The sequence below is a fragment of the Stylophora pistillata genome, chromosome 9 (assembly GCF_964205215.1).
Source record: "Stylophora pistillata chromosome 9, jaStyPist1.2, whole genome shotgun sequence".
Taxonomy (NCBI): domain Eukaryota; kingdom Metazoa; phylum Cnidaria; class Anthozoa; order Scleractinia; family Pocilloporidae; genus Stylophora; species Stylophora pistillata.
This window is the reverse complement of record NC_142527.1, coordinates 26,912,129-26,937,700: the sequence shown is the minus strand read 5'-3', so window position 1 is coordinate 26,937,700 and position 25,572 is coordinate 26,912,129. Positions and strand designations below refer to the sequence as shown.

At 39.4% G+C, this 25,572-nt stretch overlaps 3 protein-coding genes and 2 pseudogenes across 3 annotated transcripts in view; 1 reads left to right on the top strand and 4 right to left on the bottom strand.

Annotated features, from left to right (window-relative positions):
• Positions 1 to 680, bottom strand: part of LOC111322389 (uncharacterized) — a 4,119-nt gene extending 3,439 nt beyond the window's left edge. The window contains exon 1 of the mRNA XM_088732740.1: positions 480 to 680. Coding sequence (XP_088588866.1) covers positions 480 to 663 — 184 coding nt within the window. The 5' untranslated portion in view covers positions 664 to 680. The remainder of the gene's footprint in view (positions 1 to 479) is intronic.
• A 1,308-nt stretch (positions 681 to 1,988) lies between these two features.
• On the top strand, positions 1,989 to 3,088 carry LOC148724114 (histamine H2 receptor-like; annotated as a pseudogene).
• A 1,082-nt stretch (positions 3,089 to 4,170) lies between these two features.
• LOC148724113 (rhodopsin, GQ-coupled-like) lies at positions 4,171 to 6,567 on the bottom strand. Its single transcript, XM_088734238.1, has one exon. It carries the CDS (start codon positions 6,432 to 6,434, stop codon positions 5,514 to 5,516), a length of 921 nt encoding a protein of 306 aa, XP_088590364.1. The 5' UTR covers positions 6,435 to 6,567; the 3' UTR covers positions 4,171 to 5,513.
• Positions 6,568 to 14,265: 7,698 nt separating this feature from the next.
• Positions 14,266 to 15,777, bottom strand: LOC148724112 (5-hydroxytryptamine receptor 4-like). Its single transcript, XM_088733824.1, has one exon. It carries the CDS (start codon positions 15,649 to 15,651, stop codon positions 14,731 to 14,733), a length of 921 nt encoding a protein of 306 aa, XP_088589950.1. The 5' UTR covers positions 15,652 to 15,777; the 3' UTR covers positions 14,266 to 14,730.
• A 2,888-nt stretch (positions 15,778 to 18,665) lies between these two features.
• Positions 18,666 to 21,203, bottom strand: LOC148724111 (uncharacterized; annotated as a pseudogene).
• Positions 21,204 to 25,572: the final 4,369 nt, after the last annotated feature.

The following is a 25,572-nucleotide window of genomic DNA, read 5'->3' as shown; positions in this document are numbered from 1 at the left end:
TTTGATGGTTTGCATGTTTGTTTATCTTATTGATGGCTGAGTAAACCTGCAATATTAGATGGGTGAAAAATGTTGTTCAAAAGATATCATGTATGCAGCTGTACTGTACTGTACTCCTTTTGAGTGCCCATAGGTTCATGACCCCGTTGATTTTTTAACATCGCGAAACCTGTTTTTTATTAACTACGCACAACATTCCCATCGGCAGTACACTTTTAGATTTTAAGGTTGGCTCACCACTCAACATGACTAGCCCCAAGACGAACGATACTATGGTTTGAGTGAATAACCATTCACTGAGGTGAAACGATGTTTGGATAAATAAAACGCCAAACCAGGAAACTATAATTTTGAACTGTCTAAATTTAGATATTTCAGGTTGTATAATTACGGTCTTAATATACTTATTACTGAAAACGTAGTTGCGGCTAAAGGTCATTGAGAGCTTGAGGCACGGCAACTAAAACACCAATACTTACTTCTCATCATTGGCAAGCCTCGCACCAAATTGGAGTAGCTTGAGGCAAAAAATCCCGCACCACCAAACCAGATTATTGTTCTTATCATTTCTAAAGAGCTCTGAAGAAAAACAACAGTCTCTGTACTAACCCAAACGTTTACAAGCGACCAAGAAATCCAATATGGCTCCTTCACCATGAGCATGGTAGCCTGGCCTTTAGATGAAAACCGCTGACTCATTGTTAATGAACATCGACGGATCACACGAGGTGGAAACATCAACCTGATAGCTTATCCTCCGCGTTGCTTTTAGCTTTCTCACAGGCATGTGTAACAAACAAAGGCTAGGATAAGCCAAATCTCTGTACCTGAGCTAGGTGAGAGAAATGTAAAAGGTCGCAGTGCTCCCAAAGAGTAGGGAAAGTAGTTCCCGGTCTAGCCTTGTTTATAAAGAATATAAAATTCTGCACCTACCGGCAAAATTTACCTTGAGTTCAAAAATTGACATCTGCTCAATACAGTCTGACCAAAGTCTTACGGATTGATGAATAGAGCTATGCGTAAGGAATTTGGAAACTTACTTTTGCCGTAAAGTACTTCAGAATAGAAACTGAGAATACCCTAACTGATTTGATGTTGCAGTCGAAAGAATCTACATTTTAACATTTGAAAGCGTTTTCACCATGCCATGATTACTTTTTGCGGCATCATTTATGCCTAATATGCCATGAGTACAGTGAGATGCGCATGCTAATTATACAGAGACTCCTTGTCAGTCTTGATGGTACTCCAGATTGCTAGTTAACCACTGAAAAATTCTCGAGGTTACATTTCCCTTTCCTATTAGAACTGGGACACCTGGTAACTGTTGTGCTCCCGGTAACGAAACAATGGCATATATATGCAAGCAAAGCTAATGTATTTTAATGAAGGCGCTATATTACTTAGCCGAAAATTAAATAACTGGGTCATCAGTTAATTAGTATTGTCATGTGTCACCCTCATTAAATATGAAGCAATTAATTTTGTTTACAGAGAGATCCATTTATTTCTGAGTTTGAGAGACAAACACTGAGACATCACCGTAGCTATTCACCTTACTGCCCCTAATATTGACCTTAACTTTTTAGATTTCAAACCTTTCTATGTATCAACAATCGCCGGTAAAATAGATTGCTTCAGTTTCGATAAGTTAGACTGACATCCTCAGTAATCTTATATCTTTCTAAAACAGCCTTCTCCTGTAGCAGCATTATTGTCCGGCGAAATACCAAGATGTTGCTCTTACGATTTGTACACTTGCCACGTCCATTGTATTTCAGAAAGTGTTTTCCGCAAACGGTGTTCGTTGTTTGACTCAAGCAACTTGAGAGCGCGAAATTTCGTTTATTTTACCACCACATTAATTAAAGGTCTTAAAGAAGCAACGGCTACGATAATTAATACTGCCGAATAAACGAAAGCCTCTTAGGCTTTTGAAAGTGTAACTGTACTTCTAAAAGAAACTGCATTTGGCAATCACGACAAGGTATAATTAAATGACAAACAAGTCAGAGGACCCCCGGACTGGTCGGCGGGAGCAGCTCTGCCTCAACACGAAGCGCACGAAATTCACCCAGTGTCTTAAGTGGAAATTACGTTACTCGAGAATTCTTGATGGCACGAATGGAAAACTATCAGGATGAAAAGAATATTCCTTTCATCGTCACAATCACGTCAATTTTAGCAACTACGGTACTTCTGTCGCTTACTGGAAATACACTCGTTTGCCTGGCTCTCTACCAAAACAGGAGTTTACGAACTATCACCAATTTCTACGTATTGTCTCTGGCATTGGCTGATCTTACAGCAGCTGTGGGTTTGTTTCCTTTTGGTACAGTCGCCTATGGCCTTTCTGTTTTAACTTTTGTCAATTCCACGGTTTCGCCTTGGTAAATTGGGGGCAGATATCCACTTACACTCTGACGCTCACATCGATTAATTGATATTTTGCGTTGTAAAGCCACAGAAATACCCTATGTACTTCACCACAAAGAGAACAGTTTTGTCCATAGTCGCTGTTTGGACAATATCCTTCGTTTTCTCCTTGAGTTGTCACCTAGCACCTCTTGTGTACAAGTGGAATTCAGAGACTGTACTGCCAAGCAACCTTCAACAATGCGCGCCTTGAAGCTGTCTATTCATTGTCACCATGGTCCTTGTGCTGATAAGTTATGGAAAAGTTTACCGTTTTATCCAGCAACATAACGATGCCATATTTCCTTCGCTTAGGCAGGAAACAAACGTCCAGCAAAGAATAATATGTGCACGGGAGATACAGACATCTCGAGTACTTTTTGCAGCTGTCTTTGGGTATCTTATTTGCTGGGCTCCCTTTACCGTTGTTTTGATTCTACAATTTGGTTTCCATGTGTCCAAGCTTTCAATTGCACAAACGATTCATACCTTGAATAAAGGCTGATAGTTTCGAAAGAAACTGTTTGGGGCTGCGTCGGTGGGAGTAACGAAATAATTTGGATATATCAACAAAGTTGAAATGGTAAATTGGCCACCGTAACGATTACAAAAGCTGACGTTTCGAGCGTTAGCCCTTCGTCGGAGCGAATAGAGGAATTGTGGGTTGTGTGTGCTTTTAAAGGCAGAAAATGGAGCTATGTTATTGATGGGAACACGGCAACGAGAAAAATACGAATAAATTAGTGGAATGAAAAGCAACATATGGCAATCTGTGGTCTTTCCTTACACTTAGGTAGCACGGAAAGCCGTAAAACTCTTGAACAAAAGCTCATCTTTCAAACCGGCAGTCTAAATCCCACAGGGATCAACGAACGCTTTTCTTTCCACTAATTTATTCGTGTTTTTCTCGTTGCCATGTTCCCACCAATAACGTAGCTCCATTTTCTGCCTTTAAAAGCACACACAACTCACAATTCCTCTATTCGCTCCGACGAAGGGCTAACGCTCGAAACGTCAGCTTTTGTAATCGTTTAAAAACATCCTCCACTGCAGAAAAGAGCTTTAAAGAGGGTCTCTAAAGAGGGATGGCTTTTACCAACAAACGGTTTATCTTTTCGCCATTTCACGGCTAACAGACAATTTCTTTCCGTTACGTTTGAAAGAAAAAAATTTACGGTTCACTTTTTTGACGACTAACGATTTGTCAGTTTTTCACGCGTAACAGCTATTTTTTTTTTTTACCGTTTTACGGCTAACTGTGAAACTCACTGAGAACCTCTCTAAAATGTAAAATTATGAGGAACATATGAAGGAGTCTAAAGATCACTTTATCGTAAAGAGTTTTTCATTTTTTCAATTAGCGGGCACGTGAATGTGACTTTCAATGGATTGCAGCTTAATATCATGGAGCTGGATGACAAATTTCTGTTATTAGCGTGACAACGAAGAAATTTGAGAGCCCACGGGGTTTTGGAACTCAGACCTAGCTGTTAATTTTTGCCGTCGAAGGAAGGCGCTCGTTTGCTTCAGATTAATTTGCGGGTAATTGCATGTGTGACAAGTACTCGAGGTTCTCTTATCAACTCCCTAGCAATGTCTTATATTTCTTGTTTTTTTTTTTTTTTTTTAATAGAGCAGGCAGAAGAGATGATACATCTTACACTAGGTTGCACGATGGACTAACTAAAGGATCATCAACTTTATTCTTGATTGACTTGATTGATAGATAATCTTAATTTATCCACGGTCGATTCGTCAGCAAAGGTAAATATAAATATCTACATAATCATGTACATGTGCATATGAAATTATTAAAAGCTTTGAAACGATAAAAATAAAAAGGCCTTATTAAGTAATTGTTGCTTTCCAGTCTTTTCACGAAGTCGTACCTTACAGGGCAGGCGTAACTTTGACTAGCAAGTATTTTCTTAGAAAAAATTGTGGCCGCTTCCTTTGACTTCAATGGCAGCGGAAGGCTGGAGAGAAAAAGAAGTTTGTACCGAAGGGATAAATAAGGAGAGGATGGGGTGGGGGAGCGAATATTACCCGCCTTTCACATCCCCCTCCCCCGCCATCGTCGCCTCTATCTCCATATATCAAACATGGCCGGAACAGTGCAAAGGCGTAGCAAATCGGGGTCCTGGGGTGCCCGTGATCCCCCTCCCCCTTGGTAGGCCTTCTTTAGAGCAAACAACCTACAATATTCAGGTGGCGAAAACGCCATGACAATATCTTGGCCGTAAGAGCCATTGTTGAAAAGTCCACTTTTTTAATTTTTATTTTGTAAAGTATTTTCGTCAACGACTCTTGTATTTAGTTAAGTTGGGCCTTTATGGCGCAATGATACAACTGGGCCCGCTGATACACGCGGGAGGGCAGCGGTGTAAACGGTGAGTAGCCTCTGTGATCCCCCCTTTGAAAAATCCTGGCTACGCCCCTGCAGTGAGCGAGCTTCTAACATTAACTTGTCCTACACTACAGGCTATGTTTGATAAGCCGCCTTGACCTCCTTGCTTGACTTTCAAAAGAGTTTCCAGAGGCTTCATGTTTAATTAATCGAAGACGGTAGCACTTGAGGATGAGTTTTTAACTTAATTTCTCTCTTCCTCAATCGTGACAGGGATTTCCCCCTGTAGTAAATGGTTTAAGCTCAAGGGTATCATTTGATCTTGTTGTGCATGCGATCTTTCGAGCGAGGGTATTCCTGAAACGCTGTGGCCTAATAGTGACTGACATGCATTTCGATGACCATTGTGAAAGTAAATATCAGAAGCGAGTGAAGAGTTATTGTCAGTCGAGTGTTAAATGTCCGGTGCATGGTTGGTCTCGATTTATCGGTAGTCGTTCTGTTAGTTCCGTTTGTTCGTCTGCTCGGTCTGTTTGTTTGTTTGTGGGGTAAATTAATTTCTCTTTGTTAGCTTTACTTGCTGATTGAGTCTTATGCCGATGGTAATTAAGTGAAACGTAGATATTATTTAGTAAGACGAGTCACAATTGATTAGGTTCATGAACGGATTTATGGATGGACGAGAAAATCACATTTAAAAAATTAAGGTACCGCGATTCTTTGCCTTCTCCTTTCTATTAGAAATCCACAATTAATTTCTGCAAAATATTAGGTTTCCAAATTCTTTACGCATAGCTCGGTTCAAAAAGCCATAGATAAGGGGGTTTATCCATGAGGAGATTGAGACCGATAATGTATACAGCGACTGTACATAGAAAGGAATGGACACTTGGAAACCAAATTCTAGAATCAACATGATGATAAAGGGAGCCCAGCAAATGCAGTAACCAAATACTGCAGCAAAAAGTACCTTAGAGATCTTTATTTCTTGTGCGTTTATCGGCGTTCCTTGATGCCCGTTTGCTTCACGTCTGAGCGAAGGAACTATGGCGAGGTTATGTCGGCTGACATGTCGGTAAACACTGAAATATCCCAGTATTATCATAGTCATAGTTACTGTAAAGATACTGCAGAAGAAGACATAGAAAATGCTGAGAAAGCGCTCATCGTTAGAGGTTGCTCGGCAGTATAAAATTCCAGGAGTCCACTCGTATACAAGAGGTGCTACATGAAAACTTAATGTTACAACGAGGGATGAAGACCAAACAGCGATTATGGACAAAAATGTTCTTTTTCTGGTAAAGTACAAAGGATATTTTTGTGGCTTCACGACGCAAAAATATCGATTAATCGATGTGAGAACCAGAGTGTAGGTGGATACCTGCCCCCAGTAAACTGAGACAAAACCATGGAATTGACAAAAGTTAAAACCGAATGGCCATCTATCTAATCCAGAGGCGACTGCTCCAAAAGAAAACATTACAGCTGCCATTAGATCAGCCGATGCCAGAGATAACACGTACAAATTGGTGATACTTCGTAAACTTCTTTTTCGGTAGAAGGCCAAGCAAACGAGCGAGTTTCCTGTAAGCGACAGGAGTGATGTAGAGGAAAGAAGAACAGTGTGCGTCACAACTATAGACAGAGTCCTTTTATCTTCAACGAGATCCATTGCTTGCAAACATTAGAGAATACGGTAACCGAATTTCACGTGTTGATTTGATATCAAGAACGACAGATACGTATTCGCTGAGGGTTGAGCGAGGCGCTCCCAGGTATCTACACCTGCTCTTTACACTTTACTTTGTTTTAATAACAGTCCACTACTATGACCGCAATAGATGACAGTTTCCATGCAGCTAAAAAAGGGGATTCTATTGTCCTTAAAAAAAACAAAACAAAGTAAACAAGCCCTATTATAGGTGCGTTAAAGTGATTCTATTATTTGTTCGGAAGAAAACTAATTTGACGAACTTAAGTTGAGTAAAACTGTTTTTGTCAGTCTGTATCTCTTCGCACTTATTTGTTTTGCTTTTTATTGAGGAGTTCCTTTCTTACTCAGAAGATATTAAATGACCGAATTGTGAGGTCAATTTCACCCTCAGGCGTTAACGATATCTCTAAAGGAGTAAGCAATAAATGACTCCTGAGAACCTGCAGGTGTACCCTCTTTAATTTATTTCCATTTTTGATTGCTTTTTTACAGTAAATTGTCTTCACTGTTTGATTTAATTGAAGTAAAAAAAAATTAATATGTGGGAGATCGGAAGATCTCAATCGGATCTTTTCGTTAACATTTAAATAGATATAAGTATATATTTTTTAATGTGGACTAACGGTGATAAATTTTTTTAAGGGTACCTTTTTTGATATCTTTTTATTCTAAGTTCACTTGCGAGTGTGTGTTAGAGTACAATACAATATTGCGCTAACATTCATTTGTAAAACTTCACTTCACAGAACAAATTAATTATTTACAAAGCATTGCAATATTTTGTGATGCAAAGATGCACCACATTTTCCACACAATTTAATTGAATATATAAGGTTTCTACAAAGAGTAATTGTTTACTTTTGTCCTTTGTAGGCTACCACGGAGCAATTTTCAGTTGAGTATGGAAAGTAATCCGGGACTTCTTCGGTTTTGCTTAACTTCGCTCTCTGATTGGTTTAGAATGCTCGTGCCTTCCTCTCAACCAATCAGATGCAAAACTTAAAACAGTTGCGACTAGGCCATCCTTGTTTTCCCGCGCTTGGAGCAGTTTGCTTGTTTCCATTTAGAGTTCACTTTGGCTAATGATAACTACTTTGGTTTTGCTTTTTCGACACGTCATTAAAAACTGCTGCAATGTGGAAAGGTCTTCGATGGTTTTTCCTTAAGTTTACTGAGGGTCTTAGACATTCGGCGTGAAAATTGACAAATTTAAACCGTCAGTTGTAAAAAAGGTAACCGTAAAGAAAATCTCTGATGACCACAATGGAAACGCTCAACCTTATTTGAAGCCGGTCAGTTTACCTTCCGACAGAATATTATATTTTTATATTCCTTGTACATGGCCCTGTTCATGACGCCATAAATTACAGGATTAATCCACGCTGAGGTAGAAGCGAACAAAAAAGAAATTGGTTGCGCAGTCGAAGGTATAGACACATCGAAGCTATATTCTAGAATGATCAGAACGCCTGCAGGAATCCAAGAAACGCAGAAACAGAACACTGACGCAAATAAAACTCGGGCAGCTTTTACTTCGCGCACACCTAACGTTGCTTGGAAGTTCCTTGATCCTTGTAGTGAGGGGAGAACAGCATTGTTGTGTCCTCTTATGAGAAGAAAGATCTTGCTGTAAGCAAAGAACACCATGGACATCGATACGAAATTAAGACATGCAAAAGCTATCAGAACCATTTTATGAAATCTCCTACCGCCATATGTCCCTTTACAGTATAAGTCTTTTGGTTGCCATTTGTAGATGGTGTGTACAACGACATGAAATGTGACGTAAAAAATGCACAGGAAAATCGAAATCGAAGAGATTGATAAAATAGTATTCTTTTTAGTGAAAAGGGGGGCATATCGCTGTGGTTTCATGACGCAAAAATAACGATTAATCGCTGTGAGTGCGAGAATACAAAGCGATAACTCAGCCCAGAAAGCAGTGAATAAACCAGTAAATTGACAGAAGCGGTGACTGAACGGCCATCTACGTAGACCAGAAGCGAGTAGAATAGACGGAAGGACAAAGATGGCCACCATTAGATCAGCCATTGCAAGAAATAACATGTACATATTGGTGATGGTTCGCAGTCTTCTGTTTCGATAGAAGGCGAGGCAGAAAAGTGAATTTCCCAGTAGTGACAGGGCCACTGCTTGACTGATGACAACAGTGTGAACGACAACTTCTGGAAAGCTTCTTGAATCCTCATTTTGTTCCATTTTGTTCATTGACTAAAACTCAGTTGAATTGAGGCAGGGAAGTTAGACTTTTTGCTTCAGTTAGGTTTCTGTATGCGTGTCTTGATAATTACACTTTGAAGACGGTTAGACTCTTTGTTTGCAAACTACGGTGGTTAAGCTCTTACCTTTGCCGTCAATTGTGATCCTGAACAAAAAAAAACCAATATAGTTTGTAACCGTTTATACAATAGGTCAAACATTATAAATGATATGAAATATTAATGTCTTTGACAGCTAGTCAGCTGTATAATCAGAATGGAAACTCGAAAATCAATTTTTATTTTGGTTCATCAGTTGATCTGTATTTATTCTGCAGATTGATGTTTACATTTTTCTCGTTTTTCTATCTATGATCAATGTGCGATGTTTCTCATTGTCAACAACATTTATATTGAGTTTCAAACACGTCACCTACCAAATGAATCAAGAGGGAGCCAATCAAATGGCAGATTCTAGCTGTTACGAAACCTTAAACTGCTTCACTGATCAGTTACAATAGTATGGATGACTACCCCTGGTAAGCTTTCTGAGCCTTAGTTTGTTCCATTTTAATTTATTCTTTACCTAGAGCGAAATTTGATCGGGGCAGCGATGTTAGGTTCTATATTCTGCGCTATTATCTCATTTTCGCCCTGGTTAATTTTCCGCACAGACATGAACTGGCATTTTCCCATAACATTTTCGTATCCATGACTGTCGTATTTGTACCCGTGTCTGAATGATTAAAATTTGAATAATTGATTCGATCGGGCATGACTACTTGTTTGCAAAGGGCAGTGGTTAATTACGGAAATTATCCAAGATGACACCTGCGAGATGTAGCTTGCAACTGTAACTTTACAAAATTGGTCAAAAACAGTATATGGTGTTTACCAGAAAAACATTTTATTCTATTTCACTCGATTACAAGACCAAACCTTAAGCGAACCTCACTCTCCGAGGAATGAAAAAAACTTAATACGAACAAAATGCTAAACTATAACTAATATATAGGAAAATGGTCGATCGCAAATGGCACAAAAGCATCACGTAGTGCAAAAAATTCTTATGAACGCCATGATCCCACTGATTAACGCGATTGTCTCCTGTTCACATACTAATTAGCACAATTGTCTCCTGCTCATATGGTGTGAAACAGTAATGTCATTGACAGGTGACAGCCTAAGCACAAAAGGCCAATTTTTTTGGTCATCTGCATGTGTTCTGCTGATTGATGTTTTCCGATTTTCCACATTTTACCACCAACCGTTCTTCTTGATGTACGACTAAGTTACCCTCGTGTCAAAATAGATATAGTTGTATGGTCATGCACCGAACGTATCCTTGGGTTTCACCCACGTGACCAATACCTTAGCAACGGTTACTATCCGCCATCTGGGTGTCCCTCGAGCGTAAACAAACCGTATCTAACGAAGAGTTCATGTGATCAAGTGCGCTCGCTTCAACACCAAAGTATTAAAGTGTGGCGTGATTTTGACGAGCCGTAAGGGACGTTTGTTTACCTTTTTGTACTTCGTCGCACAGATCCTTGTTGTCGCTCTGTTAAAATTCTTAAATATTTCGCGATAATAATGGATACAAACAGAGACTCGGCCCACCAGTCCCAAAACGAAGACAATTTGCGACCCTTGGGCTAGAGTTCTTAAATGAGGCAGAAAGAGAAAAACAACGCGAAAGAAGACGCGGCATCAGCGCCGTCACGATTCGCCTCACTGAAGAATCACTCTTGATATTGTTGTTCGTCTTTCGCGTCGGATTTGTTGCATTATTCCACCGGTTATATTATAAAAAAATTGGTTCATGCTTTATGCTATGCACTATCGAATTATGGAGCACTTCGGAAGCTTGGAGAACACTTGGAGGGACCTGAGTTCTCGGTGTCTGAGTTTTCGTGACACCCAGCGACCTTGCCATGAATTCTAGTAGTTGCCTCTAACATAAATAAAACACTCGCGATATGTGAGCATGACTCAGCCAGTCCAGCTTTGCATCCCAAGCGATGGGCTGACAAAATAGTCCCATCGTTTTCGGAAATGACCCAAATGTTCACTAAAGGATCATTCATATGCTGTGAATGCCAAACTCGTGCTCTCACGGCATACTTGCCGGCGATTACTTTGCCTACAACTGAGGTTACAAATCCCGACACCATTTGATTAAACGCCTCTAGACTCTTGAACGCCTTGAACTGCTTCTTGGTGTAGAAGCTGGTCTCAAGAACGAGGTAACTCAGCAAGTCCGACGCTTCCACAGGAGGCAAGCATTTTAGACTGAACTTCTCGGCTGGTATGCTTGCAGGGTCAACCCCAATGACCGAGATCTTTTGCAAACATCTTTCCTTCCAATTCTCTAAGCTTTCGGCATACTCAGAGAGCACTGGGATACCTTAAGATGAATGCCAGATACTTTTATCGCTTTTTTCCTGCTGGATATTCATGTAGTTGGCGAAATAATACGGCGATAAGAGAGAGGGCTTCACTATAGAAATCAACTAATTATTCATAAATTTGACACCCGAGGGACACCAACATGGCGGACACTAACTTCAGCAAAGCTTGTGACGTCACCTGAAACCCAACCATTGAGAGGGAACCAATCGACCGGTAGATTTCAGTTACTGCGAAATCTTTAAAAAAAAAAAAAAAAAAAAAAACAGAAGCCATAAATCGTCATACTTTAAACAACCGAAGGAAAATAGTTCGAAACAAAAATAGATGATCAGACCTGATTTGATGCTACTCTGGTTTAAAGATCTAATGAATGTAACCGAAATTACAGTTCATCGATCTAACGTTTCGACACTGCTATCTAATGCGCTGATTCTGCTTTTCGTCTTGGAGATCTTCACATTCGGGAATAGCTGGCTTAATACTGAACTGGGCATAGTGTTACAAGTCGACGCCGAGTCAATTTGAGCTTTAATGATTTTCGATCGTCTCTAGTCTAGAAAAGGTTTAGGTCCCTTTCTCGGAAGTGTTTTACACGCACATTTTTTCGCATTTTTTTACTCACGGTGATTTATATTCTGTTAAGTTTTTCGCATAATTTTGCTTTGTTTAATTTCATTTGTATAAGTTTCTGGGTAAAATTGAACGTTTGGAGTATCAGAGTCCGTTAAGTTAACATCGTTTCTTTACCGCGTTCAACTCTAAGTTTTTCAGTCCTTCTCAGGCCTGTCCACAAGTCATACAACGTTTGTAAGTGTCTTTCCTTGTCCGCTTGGTTTTCCTCTGTTGTTTGCGTTTTTCTATTCTTTCTACGAGTAATTTATTATAACTTGTAATTATTTTGTTCCTGATAGCAACCACGATCAACCGTAATGTAAATACATTTGAAAGCGTTCGCGTGTTGAAACCTGACTTTGTTGGCAGTTACAAAGTTATTAAACTCAAAAATTAAAATATCAGGAGACGATTGGACAGGCTCCCTCAGATTCATATTTAAAATAAGCTATGGCTTCAGGCTCCCTTGTTCCCGGGACTTTCGAGTAATTGGCTTCGGCTGTCGTTGACAGTGACCGACGTTTATGCTTTCGAAATGTAAATCATTTCTATGAACAATCTTTCGTTTCAAGACTACCTTTTTTCGAGGATCAAACCACGCAATCATCATCGACTGTTGACCACTGCGCTCAAACCGTCAAGGGTAAAAAATTAAGACACGCATCAATCGATAATACCGGCACTAAAATCTTCAACCAGAAAAATCGACAACCCTACGACATATTAAGGTATTCATTTTCTACGGGAGTAGACATTATGTCTCGATATGATAATGACTGAGTCATGAATGAAACAGCTATACAAACAGGTTCTTGGGCTTAATTTAGAGTTATTTAAATATCCAGATCAATATGCTAAACTCTTGTTTTACACGAAGTGATGGCTTTTATCATTCTTCAGTCCTTAGCATCGGAAAAACTGGAAATTATTCACTTCCACTTCGATCGCGTAAAAGTAATATCAGTAATGCGGGAGGGCTACTCTATAATAACAATGACTGTTTCCTCAAATCTCTTGTTATGAAATTTGCGTATTCAAAGGCTTCCCCGAATTGTTAACATAAGACCCTCATGAAAACAAAAAATTTAATATTTCCGTTTACACCGAGAAAAGTGGGAATTGTATTATCAGCTGGACTCTGTGCAGAAATATTCAAAGCTCGAGGCCAGAAATCGCACAGATCACATACAAAATGATAAACAACGCATCGCTGATTGTTTATCATTTTGTATGTGATCTGTGCGATGCAGATTCTGTCGGCTATACAGCCCGACATCTTTTTCAACGTGTCGCTGAACACAAAAATCGGCAATTGGCAAGCATTTTCATGAAGCGCATGGTAGGAGGGATCGTTTGAATGATAGTCATTTTAAGATTCTGAGAAAGTGTCAAAGCAAATTTGAATGTTTAGTGTTTGAAATGCTTTATATTAAGAAATTCAAACCTAATCTGAACGTGCAAACGGACTCCATACGTGCTAAACTTTTTGTTTAACCCGCAAATTATTTTCTCTTATTGTTCGTTTTTAGAATTTATAGAACTTATTTTTATACATTTTTTACTTGATAATGACGTTATGTTAACGTCGAAACGTCGTCGATTTTAGCTTTCTATAGCTTTCTATCGTTTTTAAATTTTACAATGTTATCAAGCAACGTTTTGTCGCAAGTTTTTATCGTCAAATGTTATTCCAAGTCACTTCTTCTACATATATACATGTGCATATGAAATTATTAAAAGCTTTGAAACGATAAAAATGTCCTTATTAAATAATAGTTGCTTTCCAGTCATTTCGCGAAGCCGTGCCTGACAGGGCAGGCGTAACTTTCATTAGCAAGTATTTTCTTAGAAAAAATTGTGGCCGCTTCCTTTGACTTCAATGGCAGCGGAAGGCTGGAGAGAAAAAGAAGTTTGCCGAAGGGATAAATAAGGAGAGCGGTGGGGTGAGGGAGTGAATACTACCCGCCTTTCACACCCACCCTGCCATCGTCGCCTCTATCTCCAAATCAAACATGGCCGAAACAGTGCAAGGGCGTAGCCAGGAAGGGATCCAGGGGTGCCCGTGACCCCCACCTTAGTGGGCCTTCTTTAGAGCAAACAAACTACAATATTCAGGTGGCGAAAACGCCATGACAATATCTTGGCCGTAAGAGCCATTGTTGAAAAGCCCAGTTTTTAAAAATTTTTTTTTTGTTAAGTATTTTCGTCAACGGCTCTTGTATTGAGTGAATAGGGGCCTTCATGCCGCGATAATACGACTGAGCCCGCTGATACACGCGGGAGAGCAGCGGTGTAAATGGTGAGTAGCCTCTGTGACCCCCCCTTTGAAAAATCTTGGCTACGCCCCTTCAGTGAGCGAGCTTCTAACATTAACTCGTCCTACACTACAGGCTATGTTTGATAAGCCGCCTTGACCTCCTTGCTTGAATTTCAAAAGAGTTTCCCGAGGATTCATGTTTAATTAATCGAAGACGGTGTCACTTGGGGATGAGTTTTTATTTTGATTTCTCTGTTCCTCAATCGTGACAGGGATTTTTCCCCTGTAGTAAAAGGTTTAAGCCCAGGGGTGTATCATTTGATCGTGTTGTGCATGCGATCTTTCGGGCGAGGGTAGTCCTGAAACGCTGTGGCCTAATAGTGACTGACATGCATTTCGATGACCATTGTGAAAGTAAATATCAGAAGCGAGTGAAGAGTTATTGTCAGTCGAGTGTTAAATGTCCGGTGCATGGTTGGTCTCGATTTATCGGTAGTCGTTCTGTTAGTTCCGTTTGTTCGTCTGCTCGGTCTGTTTGTTTGTTTGTGGGGTAAATTAATTTCTCTTTGTTAGCTTTACTTGCTGATTGAGTCTTACGCCGATGGTAATTAAGTGAAACGTAGATATTATTTAGTAAAACGAGTCATAATTGATCAGGTTCATGAACGGATTTACGGATGGACGAGGAGATCACATTTATAGACATTAAGGTACCGCGATTCTTTGCCATCTCCTTGCTATTAGAAATCCACAATTAATTTCTGCAAAATATCAGGTTTCCAAATTCTTTACGCATAGCTCGGTTCATAAAGCCATAGATAAGGGGGTTTATCCATGAGGAGATTGAGACCGATAATGTATACAGCGACTGTACATAGAAAGGAATGGACACTTGGAAACCAAATTCTAGAATCAACATGATGATAAAGGGAGCCCAGCAAATGCAGTGACCAAATACTGCAGCAAAAAGTACCTTAGAGATCTTTATTTCTTGTGCGTTTATCGGCGTTCCTTGATGCCCGTTTGCTTCACGTCTGAGCGAAGGAACTATGGCGAGGTTATGTCGGCTGACATGTCGGTAAACACTGAAATATCCCAGTATTATCATAGCCATAGTTACTGTAAAGATACTGCAGAAGAAGATATAGAAAATGCTGAGAAAGCGCTCATCGTTAGAGGTTGCTCGGCAGTATAAAATTCCAGGAGTCCACTCGTATACAAGAGGTGCTACATGAAAACTTAATGTTACAACGAGGGATGAAGACCAAACAGCGATTATGGACAAAAATGTTCTTTTTCTGGTAAAGTACAAAGGATATTTTTGTGGCTTCACGACGCAAAAATATCGATTAATCGATGTGAGAACCAGAGTGTAGGTGGATACCTGCCCCCAGTAAACTGAGACAAAACCATGGAATTGACAAAAGTTAAAACCGAATGGCCATCTATCTAATCCAGAGGCGACTGCTCCAAAAGGACACATTACAGCTGCCATTAGATCAGCCGATGCCAGAGATAACACGTAGAAATTGGTGATACTTCGTAAACTTCTTTTTCGGTAGAAAGCCAAGCAAACGAGCGAGTTTCCTGTAAGCGACAGGAGTGATGTAGAGGCAAGAAGAACAGTGTGCGTCACAACTATAGACAGAGTCCTTTCATCTTCAACGAGATCCATTGCTTGCAAACATTAGAGAATACGATAACCGAATTTCACGTGTTGATTTGATATCAAGAACGACAGATACGTATTCGCTGAGGGTTGAGCGAGGCGCTCCAAGGTATCAACACCTGCTCTTTACACTTTACTTTGTCTTAATAACAGTCCGCTACTATAACCGCAATAGATGACAGTTTCCATGCAGCTAAAAAAGGGGATTCTATTGTCCTTAAAAAAACACAAAGTAAACAAGCCCTATTATAGGTGCGTTAAAGTGATCCTATTATTTGTTCGGAAGAAATCTAATTTGACGAACTTAAGTTGAGTAAAACTGTTTTTGTCAGTCTGTATCTCTTCGCACTTCTTTGTTTTGCTGTTATTGAGGAGTTCCTTGCTTACTCAGAAGATATTAAATGACCGAATTGTGAGGACAATTTCACCCTCAGGCGTTAACGATATCTCTAAAGCATGTAAGCAATAAATGACTTCTGAGAACCTGCAGGTGTACCCTCTTTAATTTTATTTCCATTTTTGATTGCTTTTTTACAGTGAATTGTCTTCACTGTTTGATTTAATTGAAGTAAAAAAAACAATTGATATGTGGGAGATCGGAAGATCTCAATCGGATCTTTTCGTTAACATTCAAATAGATATAAGTATATATTTTTTAATGTGGACTAACGGTGATAAATTTTTTTAGGGTACCTTTTTTTGATATCTTTTTATTCTAAGTTCACTTGCGAGTGTGTGTTAGAATACAATACAATATTGCGCTAACATTCATTTGTAAAACTTCACTTCACAGAACAAATTAATTATTTACAAAGCATTGCAATATTTTGTGATGCAAAGATGCACCACATTTTCCACACAATTTAATTGAATATATAAGGTTTCTACAAAGAGTAATTGTTTACTTTTGTCCTTTGTAGGCTACCACGGAGCAATTTTCAGTTGAGTATGGAAAGTAATCCGGGACTTCTTCGGTTTTGCTTAACTTCGCTCTCTGATTGGTTTAGAATGCTCGTGCCTTCCTCTCAACCAATCAGATGCAAAACTTAAAACAGTTGCGACTAGGCCATCCTTGTTTTCCCGCGCTTGGAGCAGTTTGCTTGTTTCCATTTAGAGTTCACTTTGGCTAATGATAACTACTTTGGTTTTGCTTTTTCGACACGTCATTAAAAACTGCTGCAATGTGGAAAGGTCTTCGATGGTTTTTCCTTAAGTTTACTGAGGGTCTTAGACATTCGGCGTGAAAATTGACAAATTTAAACCGTCAGTTGTAAAAAAGGTAACCGTAAAGAAAATCTCTGATGACCACAATGGAAACGCTCAACCTTATTTGAAGCCGGTCAGTTTACCTTCCGACAGAATATAATATTTTTATATTCCTTGTACATGGCCCTGTTCATGACGCCATAAATTACAGGATTAATCCACGCTGAGGTAGAAGCGAACAAAAAAGAAATTGGTCGCGCAGTCGAAGGTATAGACACATCGAAGCTATATTCTAGAATGATCAGAACGCCTGCAGGAATCCAAGAAACGCAGAAACGGAACACTGACGCAAATAAAACTCGGGCAGCTTTTACTTCGCGCACACCTAACGTTGCTTGGAAGTTCCTTGATCCTTGTAGTGAGGGGAGAACAGCATTGTTGTGTCCTCTTATGAGAAGAAAGATCTTGCTGTAAGCAAAGAACACCATGGACATCGATACGAAATTAAGACATGCAAAAGCTATCAGAACCATTTTATGAAATCTCCTACCGCCATATGTCCCTTTACAGTATAAGTCTTTTGGTTGCCATTTGTAGATGGTGTGTACAACGACATGAAATGTGACGTAAAAAATGCACAGGAAAATCGAAATCGAAGAGATTGATAAAATAGTATTCTTTTTAGTGAAAAGGAGGGCATATCGCTGTGGTTTCATGACGCAAAAATAACGATTAATCGCTGTGAGTGCGAGAATACAAAGCGATAACTCAGCCCAGAAAGCAGTGAATAAACTATTAAATTGACAGAAGCGGTGACTGAACGGCCATCTACGTAGACCAGAAGCGAGTAGAATAGACGGAAGGACAAAGATGGCCACCATTAGATCAGCCATTGCAAGAAATAACATGTACATATTGGTGATGGTTCGCAGTCTTCTGTTTCGATAGAAGGCGAGGCAGAAAAGTGAATTTCCCAGTAGTGACAGGGCCACTGCTTGACTGATGACAACAGTGTGAACGACAACTTCTGGAAAGCTTCTTGAATCCTCATTTTGTTCCATTTTGTTCATTGACTAAAACTCAGTTGAATTGAGGCAGGGAAGTTAGACTTTTTGCTTCAGTTAGGTTTCTGTATGCGTGTCTTGATAATTACACTTTGAAGACGGTTAGACTCTTTGTTTGCAAACTACGGTGGTTAAGCTCTTACCTTTGCCGTCAATTGTGATCCTGAACAAAAAAAAACCAATATAGTTTGTAACCGTTTATACAATAGGTCAAACATTATAAATGATATGAAATATTAATGTCTTTGACAGCTAGTCAGCTGTATAATCAGAATGGAAACTCGAAAATCAATTTTTATTTTGGTTCATCAGTTGATCTGTATTTATTCTGCAGATTGATGTTTACATTTTTCTCGTTTTTCTATCGATGATCAATGTGCGATGTTTCTCATTGTCAACAATATTTATATTGAGTTTCAAACACGTCACCTACCAAATGAATCAAGGGGGAGCCAATCAACTGGCAGATTCCAGCTGTTACGAAACCTTAAACTGCTTGACTGATTACAATAGTATGGATGACTATACCCCAGGTGAGCTTCCTGAACCTCAGTTTGTTCCTTTTTATTCTTTAACTAGAGCGCAATTTGATTGTGGCAAGGATGTTAGGTTCTATATTCTGCGCTATTATCTCATTTTCGCCCTGGTTAATTTTCCGCAAAGACATGAACTGGCATTTTCCAATAACATTTTTGTATCCATAACTATCGTATTTGTACCCGTGTCTGAATAAAAATGAAACAATAGAGCTCCATTGTAGAGCGTTCATGATGTCATCACCGTGGATGTTATGGGGTAGATTGTAAATAATTCTTGTAGCTCTTAAATGAATTCGATCAATATCATCTATCAAGGCTGAAGAACAAGACCCCCAGACTACAATGCCATACAAAACGCTAGGGATAATAGTTTTATAATAAAACGAAAAAACAATTAAGAGTTTATTTTGGTAGCGGAAGATATTTCTGGAGCCTCTCTACCTCACGAAAGTAAAGAGGCGTGTAGTGTTGTCCAGTTGAAGCATTGGTTAGCGTGTAGAGGTGCTAAAACTACTGGAAAAAAGAACGCTTTGGTTAAAAGGTAAACGTGGTTCGGCTATTCACAATGTACATGTATTCACCGATATCATAATATTCTTTCTGGTCAATGACACTAACACTTCTAAATAAACATATTTTTTAGAGTCTAACACTACATAGATAATGGACTGGACAAGAAATATCTAAGAGATTCCGATAATGGCGCGAATGTTATGAAGAAGAAAGCTAGTCTTCGTTTACTCGAAGAAGTAGAGCCTCAACTAAGTGAAACCTTTCCAAAGGAAGAAGTTTCAAATCAGATCTGAGTGGTATTCCAAAAATATCATTTGCAACTATTTAGAGGTACATGATTGATGCAGTTGACTCTAAAAAACAACTATCAACAGCTAAACCACTTGTGAAGGGGTTTAATTTTTATAAGTCTGGTATAATGTCCTCTCTATAACATTTCTCAAACAAAATGGCAAGAACTATATGAAAGGCCAAGTTATTCCCTCGATGAAAAAATATCTCATTTACCACTGTAGTATTGTGATGTCTAGCATTGGAGGAGTACTGAAAGCCTACTGTGGTTGCCCTGCAGGCAAAGATGGAAGATGTAACCACGTATCAGCTAGCCACCTTATTTGCATTAGAGGAATACTGTAAAGAAAGAGAAAAACTTTCTGATGAATCATGTACATCAAGACCATGCAAATGGAATGTGCCCAGAAAAAGGAAAGAGCCTGTAACTCCAATATCAACTATGTCTGTCAAGAAGCATGACTACAGCAAACGTCAAAAACTTGAAAGATCTCCAACATTAAAACCAGGAGATGATGTGAGAGCTCCTCACCAGAGGCAATGGTCATCAGAAAAAGTAAGCAAAGTATGGAAAGTATAAGAGCCTACCAGTTAAACTGGTAATATAGTCGGCTGGAGCCATATACTGCCCCAAGAGGTCAAAACAAATGATTCTATTGTTTCACCATTGAAACTCCATCCACCATCACTGCAGGACATACAGAAAAAATTTCAAGCAATAAAGAAAAAGGTGACTCAACAGGAAGAAGAAGTCACAAAGATTGAACATAAAACTAGGGAACAATCAAAGGATGAACTGTGGAATTTTCATAGGAAATATAGAATTACCGCTTCTAAGTGCTATCGTATTGCCTCCTTAAAGCCGACAACCTCCCCAACTAAGGCACTTGGCCGAAAGTATTACAGTGTAATAAGCCATATCAAACTGAACAAATAAAAGAGGGATTACAGAAAGAAGGCGAAATAGAAAGATTATACATAACCTCCAAGCACAAATCAGGGCACAAGAATCTTACAGTTGAACCAAGTGGGCTTTTCATAAGTAAATCACATCGTTTTCCGAACGCTGGACAATGCTGTTGACGAGGACTGGGATGGTCACCGCGACACCAGAAGCAAGCAGCAGTTAAGGTGTCGAAGCTGCGATATTCGGAGTTTGTCTTCTTTGTGAAGTTTACCTGCTCCTGCTAGGTGTCTCGGGCGCTTCTCATTAGCTGGTTTGCAAATGTAGTTGCCTCGTGGCTTTTGGTTATTCCAACGACTTTTCGTAGAGTGACTTTTGATTGCGCTGCATCTCGATGCCTATGGCGTTTCCAAATCAGTTTTACGCGGAGAGGTTCAGATGTTAATCCAGCGATAAACTGACCTCTCATCAGTTCATCAGCGAAATTGGCAAGAGTACCATATAACCCCATACATTAATTATGCATTAAGACTAGTAGACTTTGTTTTAAAGTTTTGTCGTGAAAGACAAAGAAATGGAATGCGTAATTAATGTATGGGGTTATAAGGTACTCTTTCCGCGAAATTTTCATACTCGCACTGGGCAGCTTGATTGCGAATCCTTCAGCTCCCAAGACGCGATGGATTCCTCTTCGTTTTGTAGCAAGGAAAGGAATTTCTGCCTTTCCCCCGAGACCCCGATGCTAGCGCCGTAATACTCTTTCAAAGCGTTGATAACCGTGTGCAGTTTGCTGTGATCCTGTTTAGATAATCCTTAACTGTATTTGTAGATTGCTCTGGCTGCAGGGGATAACGATGCTCGAAGACATGCCATCGTTTTCTCTGCTTTCGTCCACTTTGCTGCTACTGTTTCCTTGGACGGTCGAACCAGTTTTGCATAATACTGTAATCGATTAAGTCTTCGATGTAGACTTCCACGTCGTGTTTGTCATCCCCCGTTGTTTTGAACTGCGGGAAGGGAGTGTTTGAGGCCATATTACTCATCGATTTGAATCTCCTTAGCAGTGAAATTAAAAAATAAACCCGGTTGCCACCATGTTGACCGTCAGTTTTCGTGTTCAGAGTTAATATTTAATGAAGCCTGTTAACAGATTTATATAGGCGTGTGTGTAGATGGTGATGTGATAATTGCATGTGCAAATGTGAGGCGCTAATTAGGCAACATCTCATCTTCCCGCCCCCTGGAGCCAGAGAAGAGAGACCCTGGTTTAGGCTGGTCACGTGTCTTCCAGACTTTAGCAGATTACAAATTAGCGGTTTGAGGGAGGGGCAGATAAGTGGGAATTTCTCTCCACTTAGTCCACTGGCGAGCGTAGCTTGTTGGCAATCAAAACAAACTAAGCGGTTCAAACCGAATGATGTCAACTGAGAATATTCAGCAGACGTCCAAAAAGATCAGTAAATCTTTCACTACGGTAAATATCAGGGCAAGAGTACCATATAACCCCATACATTAATTATGGATTCAGTCTTTGTTCAATGAAGACAGTAGCGATAACAATAGAACTCCGCAGAGACTAGTGGTCTTTGTTTTCAAAATTTGGATTTTGTTTTTCTAAGTCTTTTTTTGAAACAGGGTAAATTTGGCGCGTTGTGGATTTACAAAACAAAAAACTCAAGTAATTTTCCAGAGGTTTTTAATTTTGAAATATAGTTGGATGTTCAGTTTCGCTTTGAAAGCGTATGGTTGGCCGGAAAATAACATTAAGTCTACCGTCAGGGTGTAAAGCTAAGTTTTTCAGTTCAAAGTTTAAATAAATGTTGTGTCTTACCTGTTCTTGTGGTTTTGGTTGATTCTTTCATTATCCTTTCGTGCCCGAGTGATGAAAGTAGATCGTGGAGGCCGGTGCATACAGCGATGCAAAGAAACCTCTATACCTAGTCTTCTGGACTTCATAAAGTTGGGCGATATGTTCGATAATGTTTCCAAAGGGATCATTTCCGTAGTGCTGACGCCACATATATTCTTGTAGGTAGCCATCGAAAAGTCCTTTGAATGTTCCTGTCCGGGGCAAACAACGCTTGATTCCCCACCATGTTGCGCATTGAAGCCATTCCATCGCAACCCTTTTTTGAACATCGCCACTCGTACTCGTCTCGCGATGAAGCACGTCGCGTCTAGCTAAGTTCATTGCTGCACCCAGCTCGAGGACATTTTATCGATGTCGCAAGCAGGTTGTGATCCTTACACCACTGTATGCACCGGTCGTGATCCGATAAGATTCGAGAAAGTCGAATGAAATTCATTCTTTCCATCTTCTCTTGTTCCTCTTTGTCTTCGTGTCTTCTTTCGTTGACGTTATTAGAAAGAGGGATGAATAAATTTTGTTTTTTATGTTGTATTTGGCCAATCGTCGAGAAGAAGAAATGCATTCTTTAGTGCAAAGGGGACCTTTGGTGCATTATATCGATGGACATATTGTTATGAAAATGTTTTCAGTGAAGGTAAAACAAAAAGTAATTTTTGGAAAGAAATTCTTATCTGGTTTGAGTAGCATAGTGGTCAGGCTATGGTCTGATAATGGTCTGGTATTAACGCTTTGACTGAGGAGCGATGGTTCAAGGCTCAGCAGGACTGCCAAGAAGGTAAAAACGAAAATAAAAAGGAGAGGTTGTTGGGAATAAAGGGAAGAAGGGAGAAGAACGCGAGAAAGAAATGAAAACGAAAAAGCCGCTCTCAATCAATTTCTCTTTTATTGAAGCAGTGAGACTTATTAGTAATGTATATATGCTAAACTTATGGGAATAAGTCATTGTCTTTAAAAACGATGAGGTGCATACATAATTAATGAATTGAATGAATAATTAATGTATGTGGTTATATGGTAATTTTTCCAATATCAGTTGTTGTAGGCTTTGTAAATCAGTTGGAGATTATCTTGCTCGAAGAACGTTTATGCAAAAGAAAATCGCGCATTGCTCGCCGCTGCTGAGGACATTTATGGCCGGCCGTTGAGACAAGAAAAATTTTTGCTGCATCTATTATGTAGGCCTTGCGAAAGACGCTTAAAAACTTTTATTTCCTTCAAAACGGTGATCAGTGAAAGTCAGAGTTCTTTCGAAACGGTAAAGGGATGTACAGAAATATCACCATCTGTGCCACGCACCTTAACAATGAGTGCAACGGAATCTGAGAGAAGCCGTCGCGGTCTAAATTTCGTAACAGTCCAGCACAAATTCAGTCTTTGCCAGGAAGAGGTAAACAACTGTATCCTCGATAGTGTTTTGCCAGATTTGTTTTTAGTTACGTCTCCCAGATACTTCTTTGCCGGCCGCTTCCGAGTTGGGAGTATTTTTAACGAAAAGTGACAAATTTCTTTCAGAATGAGCTACCTTTGATTGACTAAGCCGCTGTCGGAAATGTTTGGGAAGACGCTGTCCAAGACCAGGAAAATTCGTGCACGCATTTTTTTGTGCTCGTCTAACCGATCTCTCTTTTTCTAGTACCTATTTCCTTCAGAAGAGGAAAAATATATGCGTATGCGATTGCGCATACTTGTTCGATTTCCTTTGTTTACATAATTTGACGTGCCAGTGTTTATTTCATCACAAATGATATACATGAAAAAATTACTCGGTTCTGTTTGGTAAAGATAAATGCAGTTTTCAGGTAATTCAGTGCAGAAGAAGGTTACTTCAGTCCAAAGAAAGTAACAAACCAGAATTCCGGATTGGTCAATAATCAAACAAACTCACAGAATTACCAAACTCCCTGGACAATTCCTTGAACTGTTTGGCCGGACTTTGAACTTTTTTGCGCCCTAAAGATGTGAAAATTTCATTTTATCTTATTTTTTGAATCGTACGCGGTTGTTTTGACCGAACGCACAATGACCCTTGCAGGGTTTGAATAAATTATTTTTGCACGTGATGCGCGCGTTTCAGGGGGCGTGGAGATGAGAGACCCTGGGAATGAGGTGTTTTTTTATCTCGCTCTGTTGAACTTTGAGTGATGGGCAAAGTTGGCAAAGAAAAAACCCGCGGCAAGAAAGGTAAAGCTGGAGAAACCTGCTGAAAAGCAAAACAGCGAATCGACAGACAGCTTAAGTAATACCCTTCTCGCTGAAATGAGTTCCCTTGGGTAGGTTTCTTCATAACTTCATCACGATTCGAGGCTATTGCCTATGTTGTGTATTAAGGCTGGTACTTGCTTATTGAAAGGAAACTTCGTTTTTAACATTATATACGACAAATGTAGATTTGATGGTGACTTCTTTGCTCGTAATTTGGATGCCAACGTGGTTAGGAGAGCCAGGACTGGTTTTTCCCGACAAAATGGTGCTATTTTCTCTTCTTTGGGCCTGTTTTTTTTTATTTATTAAGTTTTTATTTCTTAATTTTTGATTTCTTAATTTTGATTTCTGTACTTTATCCACGAGAAGAGATTTTCTTCTGGCAGAGAACTTTCTCGTGCTCGATGTAAACAAAATATGCAAACAAGATGAAACTGCCGCGAATATTCCTCCAGGGGGTTCGCCCATTTACGAGATTATGACTCCCTCCTGATTTACTAACTTTTATTTGAAAATACGTTTTCCTAAATAAGTCGGTCACTTTTTCTTTTTGTAAACTTTAGGTAAAATGTCTAACTTCAATCTAGTCCAAGAAAAACTGATTTGTTCGGCCTCTGAATGTGGGAAGTAACCTCAACTCAAACGCTTTCACGAGCATTTCATGAAAACGACAACGTACTCAGTACTTCCTATCTAAGAACCAATCCTTGATTGCGAAGGCGAAAACAGGAACTTCAGTGTGGGTCAAAGTCAAGGTCAAAAGACAAAGTACAAACTTAATGCACGTCCTTTGAAGGAAGTTAAACAAGAAATTCTATTCATTTATTTATTTATTTATTTATTTATTTATTAACTTCTCCACTACAAAGTATGGCAGAGGAACCGCAAAAGCGGGTAGCCAGTTACTGCGGGCCCCGAGAAAGAAAACGACTAAAAAAAAAATTGAGGAGATACAATTACGAAAACAACTAAAAGAATCTAAAATAGGTACAATTACATGCAGCACGTAACGTGCATAGCAAGACTTCTACAGCGATTACACTTGAGACATACAGTTTTGAACGAAAGAGGGTTATTAACATCGTAGGTAGCACTAAGGGGGGAATCATAGTATCCCCTCATAGTAGCCATGAAAGGATAGATACTGTCCATATTAAGCTCAAGTTCATCGGCAAGTGTGTTCCAAATTCGCGTAGATCTGATAAGTAAAGATTTCTGAAATGTTGAGGTTCTGTATCTACTGACCGTGGGTCTAGCTAAAACCCAAAGATATCGGATATTAAATCTAAATCTGTGCACTTTTCACTGAATTATAACTAACTAAAGAAATAGAATATA